At 41.7% G+C, this 27,075-nt stretch overlaps 1 protein-coding gene across 1 annotated transcript; it reads right to left on the bottom strand.

Annotated features, from left to right (window-relative positions):
• Nucleotides 1–4,055: 4,055 nt before the first annotated feature.
• LOC311124799 (NLR family CARD domain-containing protein 3-like) lies at nucleotides 4,056–26,667 on the bottom strand (the record flags this gene model as incomplete). Its single annotated transcript, XM_084198895.1, has 9 exons — nucleotides 26,576–26,667; nucleotides 20,073–20,177; nucleotides 16,241–16,429; nucleotides 10,617–10,733; nucleotides 7,385–7,501; nucleotides 6,959–7,043; nucleotides 6,601–6,829; nucleotides 4,457–6,215; nucleotides 4,056–4,164 (listed from the first exon to the last, which is right to left on the bottom strand). Coding segments are annotated over exons 3-9 (2,589 nt in total), but the record flags the coding sequence as incomplete, so codon positions are not given.
• Nucleotides 26,668–27,075: the final 408 nt, after the last annotated feature.

The raw sequence follows: 27,075 nt of genomic DNA, 5'->3' as shown, positions 1-27,075 counted from the left end.
CAACATTTTCATTTATACCAGTGTCCTGAAACCTGCCATATCTATTCATAAATTAATGTATCATTATTAGAAAAAATCATAATATTGTGTGTAGAGAGAAAAATGCATATGACAAATATTTGAGTAGACTGACCAGAGCAGTTTAAAAAGCAGTATCAGTCAAAAGACAGACAGTGAGGTATCAGATTTAGATTGTATTGAGTATACAGTCCACACCATATCTATTTTGACAGTGAAGCTAACATTTTAAATGTGGCTCTATACTCCAGCATTTTGGATTTCAGATGAAATGTTTCATATGAGGCGACAGTATATAATGTCACCTATTATTTTAGGGTATTTTCATACATATCTGTTTCACCGTTTAGAAATGAAAGCACTTTATATATCTAGTCCCCCACTTTTGAAGAAGTCATAAGTATTCTGACCAATTCACTTATAGTGCATTAAAGTAGTCAAAAGTTGAGTATTTGGTCCCAAACTCGTTGGTTGCATTTGCAGTTTGTTTTGGTTGTGTTTTGGTTTATGTTTTGCCCGATAGTAACTGAATGGTGGATGATGACTGGAGTAATTTTCTGTCTAAGTGAGTAGATAACATGTTTCTAAACACTATTAAATTAATCCTGATGATGACATGATTAAGAAAAATCATGAATGAAGGTTACAACAAAACATGCTAACCTCTCACCATTACCAATAACAGAGGGGGTATGATCCTTGTTCCTCTGTAACTTTCTCATTCATTATCATTCACGATTCATTCATGATTATTCATAATCATGGTAGCATCCACATGAATGTAGAAGTGTTCAGAAACATCTTCTATTCTTACTGACAATACAAGTGAAGTGACTCCAAAATGACAGGACATTATTCACCATTCAGTTTCTATTGGGAAAAACATCATCTAAAACACAACCAAGACAAACTGCAAATGCATTCAACAAGTTTGTAGAATCACAAGCTTGATGTAATCACTGCAGGTAAGGAATATGGGACCAAATACTAAACGTATGACTACTTCAATACAATATAAGTGAATATGTCCAAATTATTACGACTTTTTCAAATGGGAGAACTAGATACATAAAGTCTTTTCATTTCTAAACAGTAACACAGATATGTATGAAAATACTCTCAAATAAAAGGTGACATTATATACTGTCACCTCATATGAAACATTCTATCTCAAATCCAAAATGCTGGAGCATAGCACCAAATGTAAAACTGTAAGCTTCACTGTCCAAACACATATGGTGTGGACTATGTGTGCCTGGTAAACACATGTGGATCTGGTGAACAGTTATCACTTGTTGACCAACTACAGGAATACTGACCTCAGAGTCTCCAGTTTACAGTGGGGATTCCCCAGTCCAGCAGAGAGCAGCTTCACTCCTGAATCCTTCAGGTCATTGTTACTCAGATCCAGCTCTCTCAGGTGTGAGGGGTTTGACTTCAGAGCTGAGACCAGAGAAGCACAGCCTTCCTCTGTGACTAGACAGCCTGACAGCCTGCAAAGAGTCAAATCATATTAAAACCGCACTGCTATTCTTTGGTGGTGAAAATATATTTTTTAAACATTTTCAGATACATCAGAGTCCTGAAACCTGCCATATCTATTCATATATGTATATACACACTACCAGTCAAAAGTTTGAACACACCTACTCATTCAAGTTTTTGATTAGTTTTTAAAAAACTATTTTTTACATTGTAGAATAACAGTGAAGACATCAAAACTATGAAATAACACATATGGAATCATGTAGTAACCAAAAAAGTGTTAAACAAATCAAAATATATTTGAGATTTGAGATTCTTCAAATAGCCACCCTTTGCCTTGATAACAGCTTTGCACACTCTTGGCATTCTCTCAACCAGCTTCATGAGGTAGTCACCTGGAATGCATTTCAATTAACAGGTGTGCCTTCTTAAAAGTTAATTTGTGGAATTTATTTCCTTCTTAATGCGTTTGAGCCAATCAGTTGTGTTGTGACAAGGTAGGGGTGTATACAGAAGATAGCCCTATTTGGTAAAAGACCAAGTCCATATTATGTCAAGAACAGCTCAAATAAGCAAAGAGAAACGACAGTCCATCATTACTTTAAGACATGACGGCCAGTCAATACGGAACATTTCAAGAACTTTTAAAGTTTCTTCAAGTGCAGTCGCAAAAAATATCAAGCACTATGATGAAACTGGCTCTCATGAGGACCGCCCCAGGAATGGAAGACCCAGAGTTACCTCTGCTGCAGAGGATAAGTTCATCAGAGTTACCAGCCTCAGAAATTGCAGCCCAAATAAATTCTTCACAGAGTTCAAGTAACAGACACATCTCAACATCAACTGTTCAGAGGTGACTGTGTGAATCAGGCCTTCATGGTCGAATTGCTGCAAAGAAACCACTACTAAAGGACACCAATAATATGAAGAGACGTGCTTGGGCCAAGAAACATGAGCAATGGACATTACACAGGTGGACATTTGTCCTTTGGCCTGGAGTCCAAATTTGAGATTGTTGGTTCCAACCGCTGTGTCTTTGTGAGAAGTGGTGTGGGTGAACGGATGATCTCGGCATGTGTATTTCCCACCGTAAAGCACGGAGGAGGAGGTGTTATGGTGTGGAGGTGCTTTGCTGGTGACACTGTCTGTGATTTATTTAGAATTTAACCAGCATGGCTACCACAGCATTCTGCAACGATACGCCATCCCATCTGGTTTGGGCTTAGTGGGACTATCATTTGTTTTTCAACAGGACAATGACCCAACACACTTCCAGACTGTGTAAGGAGAGGGATTGAGTGCTGCATCAGATGACCTGGCCTCCATAATCACCCGACCTCAACCCAATTGAGATGGTTTGGGATGAGTTGGACGGCAGAGTGAAGGAAAAGCAGCCAACAAGTGCTCAGCATATGTGGGAACTCCTTCAAGACTGTTGGAAAAGCATTCCAGGTGAAGCTGGTTGAGAGAATATCAAGAGTGTGCAAAGCTGTCATCAAGGCAAAGGGTGGCTATTTGAAGAATTTCAAATATATTTTCATTTGTTTAACACTTTTTTGGTTACTACATGATTTCATATGTGTTATTTCATAGTTTTAATGTCTTCACTATTATTTTACAATGTAAAAATTGTAAAAATAAAGAAAAACCCTTGAATGAGTAGATGTGTCCAAACTTTTGACAGATACTGTATATATGAATGAATTAATGTATCATTATTAAGAGTAGAGAACATGTTTCTAAACACTACTAAATTAATCCTTGTGTGTGTGTGTCTCCAGTGTGTGTGTGTCTGTCCAGAATGTGTGTGTGTGTCCAGTGTTTGTGTGTGTCCAGTGTGTGTGTGTGTGTGTGTGTATCCTGTGTGTGTGTGTTCATTGAGTGATACAGGAATACTGACCTCAGAGTCTTCGGTTTACAGTGGGGATTCTCCAGTCCAGCAGAGAGCAGCTTCACTCCTGAATCCTTCAGGTCATTGTTACTCAGATCCAGCTCTCTCAGGTGTGAGGGGTTTGACTTCAGAGCTGAGACCAGAGAAGCACTGCCTTCCTCTGTGAATAGACAGCCTGACAGCCTGACAAAGAGTCAAATCATATTAAAACCACACTGCTATTCGTTGGTTTTGAGTCATTTTCTTTCTAAGTGAGTAGATAACATGATTCTAAACACTACTAAAGTAATCCTGATGATGTCATGATTGAGAAGGATCATGAATGAATCATGAATAATAATGAGTGAGAAAGTTACAGAGGCTACAACAAAATATGCTAACCTCTCACCATTACCTTCAAATAAAAGGTGACATTATATACTGTTGCCTCATATGAAACATTACATCTCAAATCCAAAATGCTGGAGCATAGCGCCAAATGTAAAACTGTAAGCTTCACTGTCCAAACACATATGGTGTGGACTATGTGTGCCTGGTAAACACATGTGGATCTGGTGAACAGTTATCACTTGTTGACCAACTACAGGAATACTGACCTCAGAGTCTCCAGTTTACAGTGGGGATTCCCCAGGACAGCAGAGAGCAGCTTCAATCCTGAATCCTTCATGACATTGTAACTCAGATCCAGCTCTCTCAGGTGTGAGGGGTTTGACTTCAGAGCTGAGACCAGAGAAGCACAGCCTTTCTCTGTGAGTCCACAGAATGACAGCCTGCAAAGACATCATCATGATTTCACAAACACACTGTTAATTTAACACCAGTAGTGTAGAAGGACAATGGCAGATGCATTTGGTTTATTCTCTTAAACAACATATATGTTAATCTTCTGTCTCCTAGAATTATATGGTCATATTGTTATACTAATGTGAACACCAATGCACTGATTCAGTACGTTTTTCAATTTAATATTATACATTATATACATATTATAATACATATATTTCTCTAAACTGAATATTTCTTCCTGATGATTAGTACTTAAATGTCATTTTATGTACTCACAGAGCAGCTCTGGAGGCTTTGACCACTGGCAGCAGCCTCAGAAGACCTTTCTCTGATCTGGAGTATTTCTTCGGGTCAAACACATCCAGCTCCTTTTCTGAAGTCAGCAACACAAAGACCAGAGCTGACCACTGTGCAGGTGACAGTTCTTCTTCTGAGAGACTTCCTGATCTCAGGTAGCTTTGGATCTCCTCCACTAGAGAATGGTCATTCAGTTCATTCAGACAGTGGAACAGATTGATGCACCTCTCTGGAGAGGGATTCTTCCTGATCTTCTCCTTGATGTACTTGACTGTTTCTTCATGGCTCTGTGAGCTGCTTCTTGTCTTTGTCAGTAGACCCCGTAAGTACTTCTGATTGGACTCCAGTGAGAGGCCCAGAAGGAAGCGGAGGAACAGGTCCAGGTTTCCCGTCTCACTTTGTAAGGCTTTATCCACAGCACTCTTGTAGACAGTAACTTCAGTAACTTGCGGTTCGGCCATTAGATTCTCATTGTTGTTGATGAATGAGAGGAACACATATACAGCAGCCAGAAACTCCTGAATGCTCAGATGCACGAAGCAGTACACCTTGTCCTGGTACAGCCCACATTCCTCTTTAAAGATCTGTGTGCACAATCCTGAGTACACAGAGGCTTCATTGACATCAATGCCAGCCTCTTTCAGGTCTTCTTCATAGAAAATCAGATTGCCATTCATAAGCTGTTGAAAAGCCAGTTTTCCCAGTGACAGAATGATCTCTTCATTCCAGTGTGGACCTGTCTCTTCTTTCCCAAGATACTTTTCATTCTTCTGTTTGGTATGAAACACCACAAGGTGTGAGTACATCTCAGTCAGAGTCTTGGGCATCTCTTCTCTCTTGTCTGTAGTCAACATGTGTTCAAGGACTGTTGCAGAAATCCAACAGAAGACTGGAATGTGGCACATGATGTGGAGGCTCCTTGATGTCTTTATGTGTGAGATGATTCTGCTGGCCAGGTCCTCATCACTGAACCTCTTCTTGAAGTACTCCTCCTTCTGTGGGTCATTGAACCCTCGTACCTCTGTCACCTGGTCAACACACCCTGAAGGGATCTTATTGGCTGCTGCAGGTCGGGTAGTTATCCAGAGGAGAGCAGAGGGAAGCAGATTTCCCTTGATGAGATTTGTCAGCAGAACATCCACAGAGGATGACTTTGTGACGTCACAACATATCTTGTTCTTCTGGAAGTCTAGGGGCAGTCGGCACTCATCCAGACCATCAAAGATGAACAGAACTTTGTACTTGTCGTAGTTGGAGATTCTTGATTCTTTGGTTTCCATTGAGAAGTGATTGAGAAGTTCAATCAAAGTGTGTTTTTCCTTTTTCATCAAATTCAGCTCCCGAAAAGGGAATGAAAATACAAATTGGACATCCTGATTTGCTTTTCCTTCAGCCCAGTCTAGAATGAACTTCTGCACAGAGACTGTTTTTCCAATGCCAGCAACTCCCTTTGTCAGCACAGTTCTGATACGTTTGTCTTGTCCAGTTAAGGGTTTGAAGATGTCGTTACATTTGACTGCAGTCTCTGGTCTTGCTTGTTTCCTGGTTGTTGTCTCAATCTGTCTCAGCTCATGTTCATTGTTGACCTCTCCTGTTCCACCCTCTGTGATGTAGAGCTCTGTGTAGATCTTATTGAGAAGTGTTGGGTTTCCTTGTTTAGCGATCCCCTCAAATACACATTGAAACTTATTCTTTAGATTAGATTTGAGTTCACGTTGGCAAATCACAGCAAGCTCATCTGAATGAAGAAATAACACAGAGGATATTAATATTACGTCTGTTTTAATGCCTACAGTATTCTAGGACTGTTATACAATTTTAAATTATAATCATTTCTTCGCTTAACTGACTGTATAAATGTGTAAATCTTTTCATAATGCATTACACACTGGTGTGACTGATTATATTATTATTGGTACTCTCTCTCTCTCTCTCTCTCTCTCTCTCTCTCTCTCTCTAAATTAATCACCACAACACATCTCTTCTGCTACTTGATGAGGTCACTAGATGTTGTGTTAAGGCTGCTACAATATCATTGAGTTACACAGCTACTTTAGCTGTACTTTAGATACAGCTTTTAAATGTTCTAAAACAGCATTCAACATGAGGCAGACAGCTCTTACTTTTCTCCAGTGTGTCAGCAAGCTCCTTCTGGTTCATTTTCGTCAGGACGTGCAGTGTGATCTTCAGAGCCCCCTCTCTGGCACTGCTCTCCTGCTTCTCATCTTCAGCATCCACCACTTCCTTATCCCGCTTCTGACTCTCAAAGCCTTCTGGGAGTTCTGGACTAAGAATCCTCTTGAACATCTTCAGCTCCTTCTTCACAAATGTCATAATATTCTCTTCAAGCAACTGAAATAAATAAAGTTAATAAGTTAAGCAAGAGACTAAATGCTTTCTCATTAACACATGAATGAATGATTGACAGATCAACTTTACTTGAGGTAAACAAAAACAAATGTACATAACAGGACCACATACACTGAATATGGAGGCCAGGTCTGTTTGATGACTCTGGGAAGACTGACCACTGAGAATCTCTGACTCTGATATCTCCTGTTGGTTTCTGTGGACAAAACATCAGATTACATCTCCTCATCCAGGGAGTACACACACACACACACACAAACACACAAACACACACACACACACACACACACACACACACACACACACACACACACACACACACACACACACACACACACACACACACACACACACACACACACACACAGGGAGGGAATGTTGTGTTAGTTTAATATTGTTTCAGGACTATGAAAATGGAAAAAAGGATTAGCCTATGGATTATGAAAACAACAAAAATAAATGGGAAAATGGGAGAGGAGAAATGACTAGAGACAGTGTTGTTTAACTCACTGACCATGACCCATGAGTTCTTCTTACCTTTGTTCAGTAGAAAATTCTCCCTCTCTGAAGTTTATAGGAAAGTCCATAGACCAGTCACTCTTCATGGACACACAGCTGGGTACAGGGGAGGCTGGTCTCTCCTGCTTGATTGGGCTTCAACACAACAGAGACAAACATTACGTCTCTCATCTACTCAGAGCTCAGATGGGGAAACATAAGAAGAGTTTCATTCCAAAACGCTATATATCCATTTTCAGAAATGTTGGTAAATTAGCTTATATTGATTAAATAAATTATTAAACCACTACAAGGCTTTATAAAGGCTTCTTATCCACTTAAAAATGTCAGACTTGATTTGCCCTAATGAAAAATGGATCAGCCCTTACAGAAAATGTCCCTTAATTATAATCCACATAAAAATGCACATTTGCTCTTACTGCAGGATTATTTTCCTGCTGTGAGAAACTGGTTCAAATTAAGATATGGCATCTGTAAGTGTCTGTGTATACATTGATCCATTTGCGCTAAACTGAAAACGCAAACCACCGCATTTAACCATGGCAAGGTGACTGGGAATATGGCCGAATACAAACAGTGTAGTTATTCCCTCTGTAAGACAACCAAACAGGCAAAACGTCAGTACAGAGACAAAGTGGAGTCGCAATTCAACGGCTCAGACACAAGACGTATGTGGCAGGGTCTACAGACAATCACGGATTACAAAGGGAAAACCAGCCATGTCGCGGACACCGACGTCTTGCTCCCAGACAAGCTAAACACCTTCTTCGCCCGCTTTGAGGATAACACAGTGCCACCGACGTGGCCCGCTCACAAGGACTGTGGGCTCTCCTTCTCCGTGGCCGACGTGAGTAAGACATTTAAGTGTGTTAACCCTCGCAAGGCTGCCGGCCCAGACGGCATCCCTAGCCGCGTCCTCAGAGCATGCGCAGACCAGCTGGCTGGAGTGTTTATGGACATATTCAATCTCTCCCTATCCCAGTCTGCTGTCCCCACTTGCTTCAAGATGTCCACCATTGTTCCTGTACCCAAGAAAGCAAAGGTAACTGAACTAAATGACTATCGCCCCGTAGCACTCACTTCTGTCATCATGAAGTGCTTTGAGAGGCTAGTTAAGGATCATATCACCTCTACCTTACCTGACACCCTAGACCCACTACAATTTGCTTACCGCCCCAATAGATCCACAGACGATGCAATCGCCATCACACTGCACACTGCCCTATCCCATCTGGACAAGAGGAATACCTATGTAAGAATGCTGTTCATTGACTATAGCTCAGCATTCAACACCATAGTACCCTCCAAGCTCATCATCAAGCTCGGGGCCCTGGGTCTGAACCCCGCCCTGTGCAACTGGGTCCTGGACTTCCTGACGGGCCGCCCCCAGGTGGTGAAGGTAGGAAACAACACCTCCACTTCACTGATCCTCAACACAGGGGCTCCACAAGGGTGCGTGCACCCATGACTGAGTGGCCAAGCACGCCTCCAACTCAATCATCAAGTTTGCAGACGACACAACAGTAGTAGGCCTGATTACCAACAATGACGAGACCGCCTACAGGGAGGAGGTGAGGGCCCTGGCGGAGTAGTGCCAGGAAATTAACCTCTCACTCAACGTCAACAAAACGAAGGAGCTGATCGTGGACTTCAGGAAACAGCAGAGTGATCACGCCCCTATCCACATTGACAGGACCGCAGTGGAGAAGGTGGAAAGCTTCAAGTTCCTTGGCGTACACATCACTGACGATCTGAAATGGTCCACCCACACAGACAGGGTGGTGAAGAAGGCGCAACAGCGCCTCCTCAACCTCAGGGGGCCGAAGAAATTTGGCTTGGCCCCTAAGACCCTCACAAACTTTTACAGATGCACAAATCAGAGCATCCTGGCGGGCTGTATCACGGTAACTGCAGGGCTCTCCACATCACTGGGGTCACACTGCCTGCCCTCCAGGACACCTACAGCACCCGATGTCACAGGAAGGCCCCCCTCCTCTCCCTCCCCAGAGAGACTAATTTTAGAGGCAGGGCCCCCCTCCTTTCTCTCCCCAGAGAGACTAATTTTAGAGGAAGGGCCCCCCTCCTCTCTCTCCCCAGAGAGACTCATTTTAGAGGCAGGGCCCCCCTCCTCTCCCTCCCCAGAGAGACTCATTTTAGAGGCAGGGTCCCCCTCCTCTCTCTCCCCAGAGAGACTCATTTTAGAGGCAGGGCCCCCCTCCTCTCTCTCCCCAGAGAGACTCATTTTAGAGGCAGGGCCCCCCTCCTCTCTCTCCCCAGAGAGACTCATTTTAGAGGCAGGGCCCCCCTCCTCTCCCTCCCCAGAGAGACTCATTTTAGAGGCAGGGCCCCCCTCCTCTCCCTCCCCAGAGAGACTCATTTTAGAGGCAGGGTCCCCCTCCTCTCTCTCCCCAGAGAGACTCATTTTAGAGGCAGGGCCCCCCTCCTCTCTCTCCCCAGGGAGACTCATTTTAGAGGCAGGGCCCCCCTCCTCTCCCTCCCCAGAGAGACTCATTTTAGAGGCAGGGTCCCCCTCCTCTCTCTCCCCAGAGAGACTCATTTTAGAGGCAGGGCCCCCCTCCTCTCTCTCCCCAGAGAGACTCATTTTAGAGGCAGGGCCCCCCTCCTCTCTCTCCCCAGAGAGACTCATTTTAGAGGCAGGGACCCCCTCCTCTCTCTCTCCAGAGACTCATTTTAGACCACTGACCCCTAAACAGAGATGCAGCATGTTGGTTGTGGTGAACACAGTGACAACTAATTCTAGAATGTCCATTGTTCTCTTTTATTCATGATCTCTTAGAAATAAAACATTTAGTAACAGACACATCCAAACAGTAAGGTTATTTAATGCAATTACTTTTTCTAGCCCAATGACTACTCAAAACCCACCAACAAGGCCTGAAAACTAGGCCAAAACATAACCCCTGAAAGGCCTACAGGCCTGCTGGAATAGGCTATTGAGAATGGGGTCGTAATTTCAATCAATGAATGAAATATTAATAATATGGATATGAACTGAATAGGCCTATGCTTGTCAACAACAGCCAGGTTATTATTTTACATGTAGCCTAATCTCTCTCTCTCTCTCTCTCTCTCTCTCTCTCTCTCTCTCCCTCTCCCTCCCCCCCTCCCCCCCGTAGGTTTAGCCTATGGATTATGAAAACAACAAAAATAAATGGGAAAATGGGAGAGGAGAAATGACTAGAGACAGTGTTGTTTAACTCACTGACCATGACCCATGAGTTCTTCTTACCTTTGTTCAGTAGAAAAGTCTCCCTCTCTGAACTTCATGGGAGGTTTCATAGACCGGTCACTCTTCATGGACACACAGCTGGGTACAGGGGAGGCTGGTCTCTCCTGCTTGATTGGGCTTCAACACAACAGAGACAAACATTACGTCTCTCATCTACTCTGAGCTCAGATGGGGAAACAAGAGTTTCATTCCAAAACGCTATATATCCATTTTCAGAAATGTTCGTAAATTAGCTTTTATAGTTTAAAGAAATTATGAAAGAGATTGGTGTGTTTTTTCACCATCTAATCATGGTATGGGCTTGTTCAATGACAGACATGTATTTGTTTAAAATCTATTACTTGATGGTTTCATTTCAGAGAGACAAATAATCATGTTTTTTTCTAAAATGCTATATCTGCCTCACTCTCAGAGAAATAAGTAGTACTGCTAGGTTTTACACAGTGATAATATATATCTGCCTCACTCTCAGAGAAATAAGTAGTACTGCTAGGTTTTACACAGTAATAATTTATATCTGCCTCACTCTCAGAGAAATAAGTAGTACTGCTAGGTTTTACACAGTAATACTATATATCTGCCACACTCTCTGAGAAATAAGTAGTACTGCTAGGTTTTACACAGTAATAATAAATATATATATATCTGCCTCACTCCAAGAGAAATAAGTAGTACTACTAGGTTTTACACAGTAATAATATATATATATCTGCCTCACTCCCAGAGAAATAAGTAGTACTGCTAGGTTTTACAGTCAAATGTAACAAATAACGACATTTGTAATAAAGAACTGTACACATGTACAACATTTAATACAGTAATATGAGATCTGTATGTAAAACATTTACATTTGTCATTTTAGTCATTTAGCAGATGTTCTTATCCAGGACTGGTTTCCCAAAAGCATCTTAAGGCTAAGTTCATCGTTAGAATCTTCCTAGGAGCATCATAGATGCTTTTTTGCCCTTCCGCATGACTTTATACACAGAAGATCTCCAGTAAACATAGAATCACATGGTTTACCCGTCTCTTTGTGACCACTGATAAATTCAGAACAAAGTTGACTCCAAATACAAAGTTGCCAATCTATTTGCAATTGATGCAAACAAGGGAAGTACACAAATTTGCTTCAAATGAAAACCGAGATAACTGCATTAAATTATAAACAGCAGGCTATAGTCCTATTTCAATCATATTGAAATACATTTAATGTTCAATTAATTGAGTTCTATGTTGCTACTTGTAGGCTAATGTCTGTAAATTGTCTCAATATATTTCATTACATTTACATTTACGTCATTTAGCAGACGCTCTTATCCAGAGCGACTTACAGTTAGTGCATACATTATTCTTTTTTTTATTTATTTTTCATACTGGCCCTCCATGGGAATCGAACCCACAACCCTGGCGTTGCAAGCGAGGGGCATGTTGAGGTACATTTGCTAACCGGGAGGGTTGCATGATGTAATTTATTGGTGGGCTGGAAGACACACTTGTCTTTTCTATTCCGAGGTTGTTTACTCCCAATATTAGATATTAAGATTATTTTTTATAATGAACGTATACTAGGGTTGAGGTTGGAGCATCTGACTAGTGATTATTTACCCGGGGTTCAACACCTGCTATAGTCACTATTTAATTGCTCTTCCAAAAGCATCACAGGCCTAATACGAGATATATAGCTAACTAAAGTAATGAGTGACCATTTTAGAAAATCATGGAACATATAGTATTTGGTTGCATGCTATTTTATGTTAATCATATTGCTGCTTGTAGCCTACAACTGATGCTTCGTGGTCTTATGCTGCCATCTATTGGAAATATTTAACAATTAAAAGTGATGAATTCACGTACAGACATTAGTGAGGCAGCTGAGAAATAAAGTGTATTTTTGTTGTTAATTCCTTAGATTAGTCTCAAACCTGCCCCACCTATCCCACGCCAATTGCTGGAATTTCACATAGAGGTTACTAGGTCACCCAGTTCAAACCACATTTGAAAAATAAAACTAATGTGGCTTGTTTATCAAGTGCTCTGCCTTGCAATAATAAATATCATAAAATAACTTCTTTTTTTTTTATAGCAAAACGCTTTGACAGGTTTTGATTAACAAAATAATCAAAATGCTATTTCGCACTATAATTGTATTTAATAAGATAATATTATTACTAAAATAGTTTCTAAAAGTGTTCTAGGCTACCCTACCCTAGAATTAGGGTTACGGTTAATGCTAAAATAGGTTATACCTAGGGTTAGGGGTTAGGGTTAAAACTAAACTAGAATTAGAGTTAAGGGTTAGGGCTAAATAGGTTATATTAGGGATTTTAAGGCAAAAAAAAAAGGTATATAGTTATAGCTCTCTTGCACCTCCCTGTGGCCGTCTGTGGGTACTACATACCTCATTCACGACACCTCATAATCTGAGGTAGCAACTGCGTCAGATCTACAAATCAATGAGCTAGACCACCCGATTAGACAACAATCACCCCATTATATCCATTTGGTTTGCAACTCAGTGAACCTGCGCAGAATTCGCTCAATTCGATGCCTACGAACTAAGATTTGGACACATATCAAATTACCCAGCAGCCATTTAAAAACAACACATCATCAAAGAAAAATAGTTATTTCTTAACAAAAAAATGTAAATTTTAAATTGGCCAACATTTTGAAAAAGAGGACAGGGACATGCGTTTTGTTTAGGTTGTACACCTTTTTCTGAAAACAAATAATGTTAACCATTACCAGAAACTGTTTAAGGTTTGATGGCTATCCGCCAGCCATCGCCTCTTAAACTGTGTCTCACCTCACTACAGGTGACCACAACATGTATTAAGGTGAACAGTGTGCGCGCTCACCAAGTAGCCGTAACCTTGTTAATAATAAGTTACCTGAGGTAAACCTACAGGGTTAACGCTCACCAGTAGCCGTAACCTTGTTAATAATAAGTTACCTGAGGTAAACCTACAGGGTTAACGCTCACCAAGTAGCCGTAACCTTGTTAATAGTAAGTTACCTGAGGTAAACCTACAGGGTTAACGCTCACCAAGTAGCCGTAACCTTGTTAATAATAAGTTACCTGAGGTAAACCTACAGGGTTAACGCTCACCAAGTAGCCGTAACCTTGGTAATAATAAGTTACCTGAGGTAAACCTACAGAGTTAACGCTCACCAAGTAGCCATAACCTTGTTAATAATAAGTTATCTGAGGTAAACCAACAGGGTTAACGCTCACCAAGTAGCTGTAACCTTGGTAATAATAAGTTACCTGAGGTAAACCTAAAGGGTTAACGATCACCAAGTAGCAGTAACCTTGTTAATAATAAGTTACCTGAGGTAAACCTACAGGGTTAACGCTCACCAAGTAGCCATAACCTTGTTAATAATAAGTTACCTGAGGTAAACCTACAGGGTTAACGCTCACCAAGTAGCCGTAAGCTTGGTAATAATAAGTTACCTGAGGTAAACCAACAGGGTTAACGCTCACCAAGTAGCCGTAACCTTGTTAATAATAAGTTACCTGAGGTAAACCTACAGGGTAAACGCTCACCAAGTAGCTGTAACCTTGTTAATAATAAGTTACCTGAGGTAAACCTACAGGGTTAACGCTCACCAAGTAGCCGTAATCTTGTTAATAATAAGTTACCTGAGGTAAACCTACAGGGTTAACGCTCACCAAGTAGCCGTAATCTTGTTAATAATAAGTTACCTGAGGTAAACCTACAGGGTTAACGCTCACCAAGTAGCCGTAATCTTGTTAATAATAAGTTACCTGAGGTAAACCTAAAGGGTTAACGCTCACCAAGTAGCCGTAACCTTGTTAATAATAAGTTACCTGAGGTAAACCTACAGGGTTAACGCTCACCAAGTAGCCTTAACCTTGGTAATAATCAGTTACCTGAGGTAAACCTACAGGGTTAACGCAGGCAGGTCTCATTGATAACAATAGTGAAGCTGGCATTGTGACGCAGAACAATGGGCTGGGAATAGAACGTTCTGAAGGCGAGTCGGTGTCACGGAGCTCAATAGAACTAATAGGAGCTGGTAGGGTGAAAAATGCACAAACATAAGGCCTGTTTTTTTCTCGATTACCTCATAACCAGGGACAGAAGGTAATATTATGAAACTGGGCTCCATGGTGGATGCAATGAACTCGCTTTATCAGAAATAAACGTTGTAAAAAATGTCACTTGAGGCGCCCCGAAAATAATATTCAAAAGTTCAGTCCTTGGACACAGAGGGGTTAAACACTAAAGTTACCGTCCATCTAGTGAAGAGGAGAACCGGACAGAGGGATGGTAGGTAGCCAGCATCCGTCAACGAGAGAGGGAGAAGCCCTCCACGGTATTTAACAGGTGGAAGAAACAACCAGGGAGCTCCATCGGTCCACAAGAAATGCAGGCAGCCGGTGATGATGTAGTGGTAGCTAGGATAACTAGGATGCTGCTGGTAGAGTAGCTAGCTTAGCTAGCTGTACCGACTAGCTTGGCTAGCTAGCAGGTCGTTCGTCTGTCCCTCGAGGATGATGACGAATCCGGTGAACCACAAGATGAAACAAGAATAGCGAGTGAAAAGGATCTGGCTACACTCATACTGTCACTGACCATTACGCAAAAAGCAAATTGAACAATAAACTTCGGCGTCTCAACACTGTAACGAACTCCGTCGTTATTCCCCAAGATCACCTCAGCCCACTCTGCGCGTAACTGGACAATATGCTTGGCGCCAAACCGTACGTGGACGCGGACAGTTCTGGACGGGGACGCGGACAGTTCCAGAACGCGGACATGAGCACTGCCACACAATAAACTAAAAGCAGTCTTTAAAGTCGGGTACATTAGTAATATTATTTTATTTATTATGTCAAACAAAAGAAAATCGTTTTTTAAAACAAGATTTTGAGATCTGGGCACATATCCAAAAAGCGTCTCAGAGTAGAAAAATTGGTCCTCTCTCTCCCCAGACAGACTCATTTAATACTGGGTCGTTACAATATTTTGAGATCAGGGCCCATATCCAAAAAGCGTCTCAGAGTAGAAAATGTGTCGTATAAGTGCTGAGAATAAAGCCATTTTAGTCCTACTCTTATGGGTATAAATTAAAGCTATGCATGAAGCCTCTTTATTCATAAGTGTCCCACCTAGTTGGCAGATATTTAGGACACCTCATGAGCTATACTAACCAGTTAAGAGGTACCAGCAGGTGTCTTGATAATAGAAACATGCAGCGAGTCAGTGGTTCCTGTGCAACATGTAATTGCTTTGGAGCAGTGGTGACCTGTCATTCAGGGCAGAGCCCCACCTGTTTAGCAGATGCTCTTACCCAGAGCGATTTACAGTAAGTGCATTCATCTTAAGATAGCTAGGTGAGACAACCAGATAATACAGTCAAATATACAGGATACGAACATTCAATTTCAGCTAAACAATGGATATATAGCGTTTCGCAATAAAAATAATAATAATTATATACATCTAAAATCTATTAATTAAACATCTGAGAACAGTAATATTGAAGGTACCCATAAGCAACCATTTCTGATTAAAAAACACATGTGAAAAATTGTGGAAATATCATTTAGGAAATAAACTCTTAATAATTCTTAAACAAAATTGTCATCTCACCTCTTAGCTTTGGTGTCACGTTCCCCAGAGAGACTCATTTTAGAAGCAGGGCCATCCTCCTCTCTCTCCCCAGAGAGACTCATTTTAGAGGCAGGGCCCCCCTCCTCTCTCTCCCTAGAGAGACTCATTTTAGAGGCAGGGCCTCCCTCCTCTCTCTCCACATAGAGACTCATTTTAGACCACTGACCCCTAAACAGAGATCCAACATGTTGGTTGTAGTTAACACAGTAATTCTTGAATGTGAATTGTTATCATTTATTAATTATCTCTTACAAAACATTTACTAACAGACATATCGAAACAGTCAGGTGATTTAATGCAATCACATGAATATGTAGTTGTGACATCTCTTCACCATGGCATTTTTGAATCTGTTCTTTTCTAAACATACAGTAGGGGAAAAAAGTATTTAGTCAGCCACCAATTGTGCAAGTTCTCCCACTTAAAAAGATGAGAGAGGCCTGTAATGTTCATCATATGTACACGTCAACTATGACAGACAAAATGAGAAAATTTTTTCCAGAAAATCACATTGTAGGATTATTTATGAATTTATTTGCAAATTAAAAATAAGTATTTGGTCAATAACAAAAGTTTCTCAATACTTTGTTATGTACCCTTTGTTGGCAATGACACAGGTCAAACATATTCTGTAAGTCTTCACAAGGTTTTCACACACTGTTGCTGGTATTTTGGCCCATTCCTCCATGCAGATCTCCTCTAGAGCAGTGATGTTTTGGGGCTGTGGCTGGGCAACACAGACTTTCAACTCCCTCCAAAAATGTTCTATGGGGTTGAGATCTGGAGACTGGCTAGGCCACTCCAGGACCTTGAAATGATTCTTACGAAGCCACTCCTTCGTTGCCCGGGCGGTGTGTTTGGGATCATTGTCATGCTGAAAGACCCAGCCATGTTTCATCTTCAATGCCCTTGCTGATGGAAGGAGGTTTTTACTCAAAATCTCACGATACATGGCCCCATTCATTCTTTCCTTTACACGGATCAGTCGTCCTGGTCCCTTTGCAGAAAAACAGCCCCAAAGCATGATGTTTCCACCCCCATGCTTCACAGTAGGTATGGTGTTCTTTGGATGCAACTCAGCATTCTTTGTCCTCCAAACACGACGAGTTGAGTTTTTACCAAAAAGTTCTATTTTGGTTTCATCTGACCATATGACATTCTCCCAATCCTCTTCTGGATCATCCAAATGCACTCCAGTAAACTTCAGACGGGCCTGGACATGTACTGGCTTAAGCAGGGGAACACGTCTCTCACTGCAGGATTTGAGTCCCTGGCGGCGTAGTGTGTTACTGATGGTAGGCTTTGTTACTTTGGTCCCAGCTCTCTGCAGGTCATTCACTAGGTCCCCCCGTGTGGTTCTGGGATTTTTGCTCACCGTTCTTGTGATCATTTTGACCCCACGGGGTGAGATCTTGCGTGGAGCCCCAGATCGAGGGAGATTATCAGTGGTCTTTTATGTCTTCCATTTCCTAATAATTGCTCCCACAGTTGATTTCTTCAAACCAAGCTGCTTACCTATTGCAGATTCAGTCTTCCCAGCCTGGTGCAGGTCTACACTTTTGTTTCTTGTGTCCTTTGACAGCTCTTTGGTCTTGGCCATAGTGGAGTTTGGAGTGTGACTGTTTGAGGTTGTGGACAGGTGTCTTTTATACTGATAACAAGTTCAAACAGGTGCCATTAATACAGGTAACGAGTGGAGGACAGAGGAGCCTCTTAAAGAAGAAGTTACAGGTCTGTGAGAGCCAGAAATCTTGCTTGTTTGTAGGTGACCAAATACTTATTTTCCACCATAATTTGCAAATAAATTCATAAAAAATCCTACAATGTGATTTTCTGGATTTATTTTTCTCAATTTGTCTGTCATAGTTGACGTGTACCTATGATGAAAATTACAGGCCTCTCTCATCTTTTTAAGTGGGAGAACTTGCACAATTGGTGGCTGACTCAATACTTTTTTTCCTCCACTGTACCTGAGAATGTAGACAGAAGGGCTAAAACGGGCTTGATTGATCTGGGGGGGATCAGTGATCTATATAGAAAGGTTTTTTGCAACAATTAAGAGATTTTATATTATTTAAAGTAGGCTAGGTTATAATGTATAACAGTTTTTTTGTTGTTGTGTAAAGCAGATCAAGGTCTATACCTCAGCAAGTGGCGACCTGTCATTCAGGGCAGGTGGCCTTTCCTGTTTTGCATGTTATTGTGGCATTAATACATGTCACATATCAGTTTGCTAACAATGTAAAAAAGATATACACTACCGGTCAAAAGTTTTAGAACACATACTCATTCAAGGGTTTTTCTTTATTTTTTACTATTTTCTACATTGTAGAATAATAGTGAAGACATAAAAACTGTGAAATAACACATATGGTATCATGTAGTAACCAAAAAAGTGTTAAACAAATCAAAATATATTTGATATTTGAGATTCTTCAAATAGCCACCCTTTGCCTTGATGACAGCTTTGCACACTCTTGGGATTCTCTCAACCAGCGACCCGTCATTAAGGGCAGTTAGCCTTTCCTGTTTTGCATGTTATTTTGGCATTAATACGTGTCACATATCAGTTTGCAAAAAATGCAAAAAAATATATATATCATTGAGTTAATATAGCCGCATACAAACATGGTCTCTTTTTTGTTTTCCTGAGTAAGGCAGCTCCAAAATGCAGGTGTTTCAGCCTAGCTCAGTGCTTTCTGTGGTGGTGGTGCAAGCCAGAAGAAAATACAGAGCGTTGCTTCGTGATTGGCTCAGTATTCTGTCACTCATGGGGGCACTACGTAACCACCAAGTCTAAGGGTAGAGCTAGAAAATTCAAGCCCCCTGGGTGCTGCCACAGAGTTACATTAGAAGTGCCCATCCAAGAAGGTCATTGGCCAACAGATAAAATGACATCAAATCACATTATATCTACAGTAGCTTTGATTGGACTGATCATGTCAACATCATACTTTCAAAATCTTAGCCAGCAGTCATCATCACGAATCAGGTCGACAATCTACAGGCAAATCCTTTTTAATCCTTGTCATATGAAGAGAAAAAATGAAGAGAAATGATAGGACAGCTGTTGGGACTCTGCTGTTGGGACTCTGCTGTTGGGACTCTGCTGTTAGGACTCTGCTGTTGGGACTCTGCTGTTGGGACTCTGCTGTTGGGACTCTGCTGTTGGGACTCTGCTTTATGTAGGCGCTAACAGTTTGTGGGCACCGTTTCTCACCGTTATAGTGCAATGAATGTATTGTTTAGTGTTGTGTTGTGGAGTGGCTTTGCTGGCATGCATCCCCCTTTATTTATGTTTTGCCCCACCAAGATTGACATGCTAAAATCACCACTGACCTCAGCTATAGCCTAGATGACCAGCCTAAACCTGTTCAGATCAGTTCCCATAACGTTATAACAGTAACAGTAGCAGGAGCCTAGTCCTGATACAGATGGAGGTCTATACCTCAGCTATAGCCTACATATCCTAGATGACCAGCCTAAACCTGTTCAGATCAGTTCCCATAACGTTATAGACCTAACAGTAGCAGGACAGAGCTTGTAGCCTAGGCATGGTATTTTACACACCATTTCAAACGGAGACCATCAGGTTGGTCAGCATGATAAGTGATCATAGCTCAAACCTACTCTGACTATTGAATGTCTGACGTTGACCTAACCTTATCATAGTTTGTAGTTTAGCCTAGACCTACGAGACTCTGCCCGTCTTTCCTACATATCAACACATTTATCCCACTTCTAATGTTACCGAGAAATACGTGCCACAGTTTCAACAGCCATTGGGTAACTGCGTAGGCTACACACTTACTTTCACGTTCATATGAGGAAATCACATAACTTCTTACAGTCGCTGGTGCAGCCGCCTGTTCTCTTGCAGATGAAGTAGCTTTTATAGGCAACTCATTCAACCAGCCTAAACAACAGTAAATAAAAGATGTCAAATGGTCAAAAGTCAATCCTGATATAGCCATGTACATCAAAGAGAGGTGTATTGCTACAGATGTAGGATCTTAATTTTAGCCAGTTTGCTACAGCAGGAAAATAATCCTGCAGCAACAGGACATTTGAATTATTATGGGAATGGCCGGCAGGGATGTAGCTCAGTTGGTAGAGCATGGCATTAGCAACGCCAGGGTTGTGGGTTTGATTCCAGTATAAAAAATACAAATGTATGCACTCGGAATGTATGTAAGTCGCTCTGGATAAGAGCGTCTGCTAATGACTAAAATGTAAAAAATCACCATGTAGAATTATGTTTACAGATGTAGGATCTTAATTTGATCACCCCCCACTGCAGAATAACTTTCCCTCAACGCAGTAAATGTAAAACTTGTAGTGTATTTGAGGTTTCAAAAGGCTTCTGAAGTTTGTAATTTCCACTTAGAAATGGCAGACTTGAGTTTCCCTTACTAAAAATGTATCAACCGCTACAAAAATGTCCATTAATTATAATTCACATTTCCTGTTGCTGCAGGAATATTTTCCTGCTGTAGCAAACTGACTCAAATTAAGATCCTACATATGTACATGCAAATGTACTTGGCGAATAAAGGTGATTCTGATTCTGCAAAGGTTGAGTCTCTAGATTCCCTTGCTGCTCTGGGGAAATAATGAAATGGTTGTCATAGTGATTTAAACTGGGCCTGGTTATCTCCAAACTCTGAGACCATGTCATTTGTTATATTTCACCCTATTGATAAAGGCAGCTAGAAGGCTGAACCCAGAAGACAACTCTAAATAAACACTAACTGATATTATCCTAAAATCCTTTCACTCATATTGTTGTGTCTCTTTGTTCAACGGACGTTGGGTAGCCTGTGATATTAATATTGTATCAAACAGCGGGGCAGGGCAGTGAACCCAGGTTGCTGGCCAAAACTAGGTTAACCCTATTGCTGTGATGGGAATTGTAACCTGTCTCACACTGCCCCCTATAAAAGCAAGTCCTGTGCTTCGACTACTCAGACCCCTCACACATCCGGGCCGTGCATTCTGATGGCCTCACAGACACCATACTACTTCTGACACCAATGTAGCAAACAGCGGAGCAGGGAAGCGAACCCAGGTTGCACGTGTAAAAGGCAAACAACCTACGCATCGCACCAATAGGGTTAACCCACATGGTGGGAATTGGAATGTGGCTCACACTGCCCCCTCCGACCAGGAAGTCGACTACTCACACGTCCGGGCCAGTCTGATGGCCTCACAGCCGCCATTCCACTTCTGACACCAATGTAATTATCTGGCAACAGCTCTGGTGGACATTCCTGCAGTCAGCATGCCAATGGCACGCTCCCTCAAAACCTGAGACATCTGTGGCATTGTGTTGTGTGACAAAACTGCACATTTTCGAGTGGCCTTTTATTGTCCCCAGCACAAGGTGTACCTGTGTAATGATCATGCTGTTTAATCAGCTTCTTGATATTCCACCCCTGTCTGGTGGATGGATTATCTTGGCAACTGATAAATGCTCACTAACAGGGATGTTAACAAATTTGTGCACAAAATCGGAGAGAAATATGCTTTTTGTGCGAATGGAACATTTCTGGGATATTTTATTTCAGCTCATGGGACCAACAATTTACAATTTACAATTTACCAACAATTTACAATTTACATGTTGTGTTTATACACTGCTCAAAAAAATTAAAGGAACACTAAGATAACATATCCTAGATCTGAATTAATGAAATAATCTTATTAAATACTTTTTTTTTTACATAGTTGAATGTGCTGACAACAAAATCACACAAAAAATATCAATGGAAATCAACTTTATCAACCCATGGAGGTCTGGATTTGGAGTCACCCTCAAAATTAAAGTGGAAAACCACACTACAGGCTGATCCAACTTTGATGTAATGTCCTTAAAACAAGTCAAAATGAGGCTCAGTAGTGTGTGTGGCCTCCACGTGCCTGTATGACCTCCCTACAACGCCTGGGCATGCTCCTGATGAGGTGGCGGATGGTCTCCTGAGGGATCTCCTCCCAGACCTGGACTAAAGCATCCGCCAACTCCTGGACAGTCTGTGGTGCAACGTGGCGTTGGTGGATGGAGCGAGACATGATGTCACAGATGTGCTCAATTGGATTCAGGTCTGGGGAACGGGCGGTCCATAGCATCAATGCCTTCCTCTTGCAGGAACTGCTGACACACTCCAGCCACACGAGGTCTAGCATTGTCTTGCATTAGGAGGAATCCAGGGCCAACCGCACCAGCATATGGTCTCACAAGGGGTCTGAGGATCTCATCTCGGTACCTAATGGCAGTCAGGCTACCTCTGGCGAGCACATGGAGGGCTGTGCGGCCCCCCAAAGAAATGCCACCCCACACCATAAATAACCCACCGCCAAACCGGTCATGCTGGAGGATGTTGCAGGCAGCAGAACGTTCTCCACAGCGTCTCCAGACTCTGTCACGTCTGTCACATGTGCTCAGTGTGAACCTGCTTTCATCTGTGAAGAGCACAGGGCGCCAGTGGCGAATTTGCCAATCTTGGTGTTCTCTGGCAAATGCCAAACGTCCTGCACGGTGTTGGGCTGTAAGCACAACCCCCACCTGTGGACGTCGGGCCCTCATACCACACTCATGGAGTCTGTTTCTGACCGTTTGAGCAGACACATGCACATTTGTGGCCTGCTGGAGGTCATTTAGCAGAGCTCTGGCAGTGCTCCTCCTTGCACAAAGGCGGAGGAAGCAGTCCTGCTGCTGGGTTGTTGCCCTCCTACGGCCTCCTCCACGTCTCCTGATGTACTGGCCTGTCTCCTGGTAGCGCCTCCATGCTCTGGACACTACGCTGACAGACACAGCAAACCTTCTTGCCACAGCACGCGTTGATGTGCCATCCTGGATGAGCTGCACTATCGGAGCCACTTGTGTGGGTTGTAGACTCTGTCTCACTCTTTTCCACCTGTTGTCTATTCCATTTGCACAACAGCATGTGAAATGTATTGTCAATCAGTGTTGCTTCCTAAGTGGACAGTTTGATTTCACAGAAGTGTGATTGACTTGGAGTTACATTGTTTTGTTTAAGTGTTCCCTTTATTTTATTTTTAGCAGTGTATTTTTGTTCAGTATAGATAAAAACACAAAGCTTCCAGCAGAGGTCAGTGCTCTTCTGACAGCTGTCAGATGGTAGTGTGATGTCCGAAGCTTCGACCGTCATCATCACGTAGTATTGTTACTTTGATACAAGCATTGATACGTTGTGTCGAATCAGTAGTGCTTTGAAAACGGCAACGTGCATCGTAGCTCCGGTATTAATCGTCCAATCCCTAGTGTCCACTGAATGTTGACTAGCAACAAGAAAGTGGTACCTAAAAGACACCCACCATGAGCGCCCATTGAAGTGGCTCCAGACGAGGACATCTGAAATAAAAACCCTCCAACTTACAATATGGAGTAAAGAAACAAGTGGAGCAAACCAAACCAGACCAAACCAGACCAGACCAGACCAGACCAAACCAGACCAAACCAAACCAAACCAAACCAAACCAAACCAGACCAAACCAAACCAAACCAAACCAGACCAAACCAAACTAAACCAAACCAGACCAAACCAAACCAAACCAGATCAAACCAGACCAGACCAAACCAGACCAAACCAGACCACACCAAACCACACCAAACCAAACCAGACCAGACCACACCAAACCAAACCAGACCAGAGCAAACCAGACCAAACCAGACCAAACCAGACCAAACCAGACCAAACCAAACCAAACCAAACCAGACCAAATCCTGGGAGATACAAGACAGAAAGACTTTGTTCATCAACTTAAAGAAGCAGAGCTACAAAGAGGTGCCAGTCTTCTAACATCTCTAAGGCCAACCAGAACACTGGACCAGCTGCTCTTCAATATCACATAACAGATGGAACCCTTCTGACTAAAGAGATGACAAGCCAGCACAGGCATAAGCATACTGTCTATTGAGGTGGCGCCAAGAGGTGCGGCCAACGTGCTAACGTCCAACCTCAAAATATAAATGGAAATACCAAAGCCTGTAACAACATGTAGTCGTGACTGATATCTTTCACCTCATCTCCCTGTTACTGTTTGTTAAGGTAGTTATAGACAGTGCAGCAACACAAGGCCACATTCCTCTCAGCCCTTCCACTCTCTCAGGCTAATGTGTATTTATTAAAAGTAGACTATTTCTTTCAATCTGTTCTTTTCTAAACATATCTGAGAATGTTGGACATGATTGATCTGAGGGGGATCAGTGATCCGTACAGAAAGGTTTTTTGCAACAAGTAAGAGATTTTATATTATGTAAAGTAGGCTAGGTTCTACTGTATAATAGCATATGCAGATCAAGGTCTATACCTCGGCTATAGCCTACAATATCCTAGATGACGAGCCTAAACCTGTTCAGATCAGTTCACATAGGCTATCAGTCGCAGGATTGATCACCTACAAATCGGTTTTAAGTCTAAACAGCGGGCAGGGCGGTACACCAGGTCGCTGGCGAAAAAGGCAAACACCCTACGCATCGCAGCAGTGGGGTTAACCCTATTGCAGCAATGGGAATTGTAACCTGGCTCACACTGTCCCCTACAAAAGCAAGTCCCGTGCTTCGACTACTCAGACCCCTCACACATCCGGGCCATGCATTCTGATGGCCTCACAGACACCATACTACTTCTGACACCAATGTAGCGAACAGTGGAGCAGGGAAGCGAACCCAGGTTGCATGTGTAAAAGGCAAACATCCTACGCATCGCGCTGTTGGCACCAACTGTGTTACTTGGTTGGAATTGTGACGTGGCTCATTAGCGAGGATCACTACACTATAGTAGAACTATGATACAATCACATTTATCATATCAAATGTTAAATGTAGAAATATCATATATGAATATATTGAATTTGACTTGCCCACATTCAGTTAGCGCCATTTTGTATGATTAAACTGACAAGTACCTGTCTCAGTAGAAGTCGACTGTTAGGTCTGAGTTTACTTCCATTCACTGTACTAAAATTACACAAGACATTACATTTCTCCACCACTTTATAATAATCCCTGGAAAGATTCTCACCTTGTAGCCTGAATTCACAACCAGAACATGTCAAGTCATTGAGATATCTACAGTTCTGCTGAGAGAGCACCTTCCTGATGACTAGCGCTCTGTGTATTCTAATGGGTGAAGTCTGATCTGGAATGTGAAGCTAACTGAAGCTAACTTTAGAAAACCAGTATATCTAGCTTGCATCATAGTCCACCCCTCAGGCTATGTTCAGGTTTCAGCATGAGGCAGGCATCAACAGCCGAGTTGTAGGCTACAACCTGGGTTGTATTCATTAGTTTACACAGCAGCGAACAGTTTTGCAACAATGCATAAACAGTTTACTCCAAACGCTGTACAATGTGACCTAAACGGTTTCTGTTGCCAAACGTTTTGCTACGGTGGGCACTAATGAACACACACAACCTGTTTTGAGGAAGTGTAAGTTGTTGTTAGTCTTTCCACAGTATTTATTTGTATCTCTTTCACACAACATACCTTCCTGAGTGAAAAGAGTTAACAGTAGATTAGAAAGAGAAAATGTTGTTGCTTGTTGTGTTTTAAGCCTGTTTTGAGAAGACAAGTCTATAGACCTATGATACAGTACACTCTTAGAAGAAAGAGTTCCAAAAGGGTCCTCTGGCTGTCCCCACAGGAGAACGCTTTTGGGTTCCAGGTAAAACCCTTCTGGCTTCCATGTAGAACCCTCTGTGGAAAGGATTCTTCATGGAACTCAAAAGGGTACCAAAAAGGGTTCTACAAAGGGTTCTCCTTTGGGGACAGCCAAAGAACCCTTTTAGACTCTAGATAGTGTAGGAGTGATCACCCGGGGGCACACAGATGGAAACAGAACGAATTCACCCCACGCATCTAATTTATATCCAAAACATTTTAAGGAGAGTAGGCCTATTATAACACTGTCTACAAAACATATAATCAACTATATTAATACACATAACAATATCATCAACTATATTAATACACATAACAATATCATCAACTATATGAATACACATAACAATATAATCAACTATATTAATACACATAACAATATCATCAACTATATGAATACACATAACAATATCATCAACTATATTAATACACATAACAATATCATCAACTATATGAATACACATAACAATGTTATCAACTATATTAATACACATAACAATATCATCAACTATATTAATACACATAACAATATCATCAACTATATGAATACACATAACAATATCATCAACTATATTAATACACATAACAATATCATCAACTATATTAATACACATAACAATCGTCGTCTTACCTTTTATATGTCTCTCTATAGAAGTACATTTACATTACATTTTAGTCATTTAGCAGACGCTCTTATCCAGAGCGACTTACAGGAGCAGAGTCTGGAATGATCATTCGGTGGTGGAAAGTTCCTTTAGTTTGTTCTGCTCATTTCCATATCAGGTTCTACCTGTTCTCTCTCCCACTCCCTGTCTCTTTATAGCTCTTACAATGTGCCTTGGCAAACATTCTACAAGTGTCTGGAACTCCAAATGTAGTTCTGATTTAGTGTTCCAAATGAAAACAATTTGATTAAACAGGTTAATATGGTTAAAATACATTAAGACTGAGTAATGCTGTGATTGTTTTTATTATTTTGTATTGAATTGTTTGACTTTATTTTCCCTATGTCCTTTCAATATAGGAACAATTTGTGAAATGACAGTCTTCTGTAAATATGGACAAAAGTCTATGGATTCATTTGATGGTATGTGTCTTGCAACATTATGTAAAATGACAGGTTGAGAAACA

The sequence above is a fragment of the Coregonus lavaretus genome (assembly GCF_964263955.1).
Source record: "Coregonus lavaretus genome assembly, contig: HAP1_SCAFFOLD_1077, whole genome shotgun sequence".
In the NCBI taxonomy this organism is placed as follows: domain Eukaryota; kingdom Metazoa; phylum Chordata; class Actinopteri; order Salmoniformes; family Salmonidae; genus Coregonus; species Coregonus lavaretus.
The sequence above is the reverse complement of the archived record's forward strand: the minus strand, read 5'-3'. Positions and strand labels throughout refer to the sequence as shown.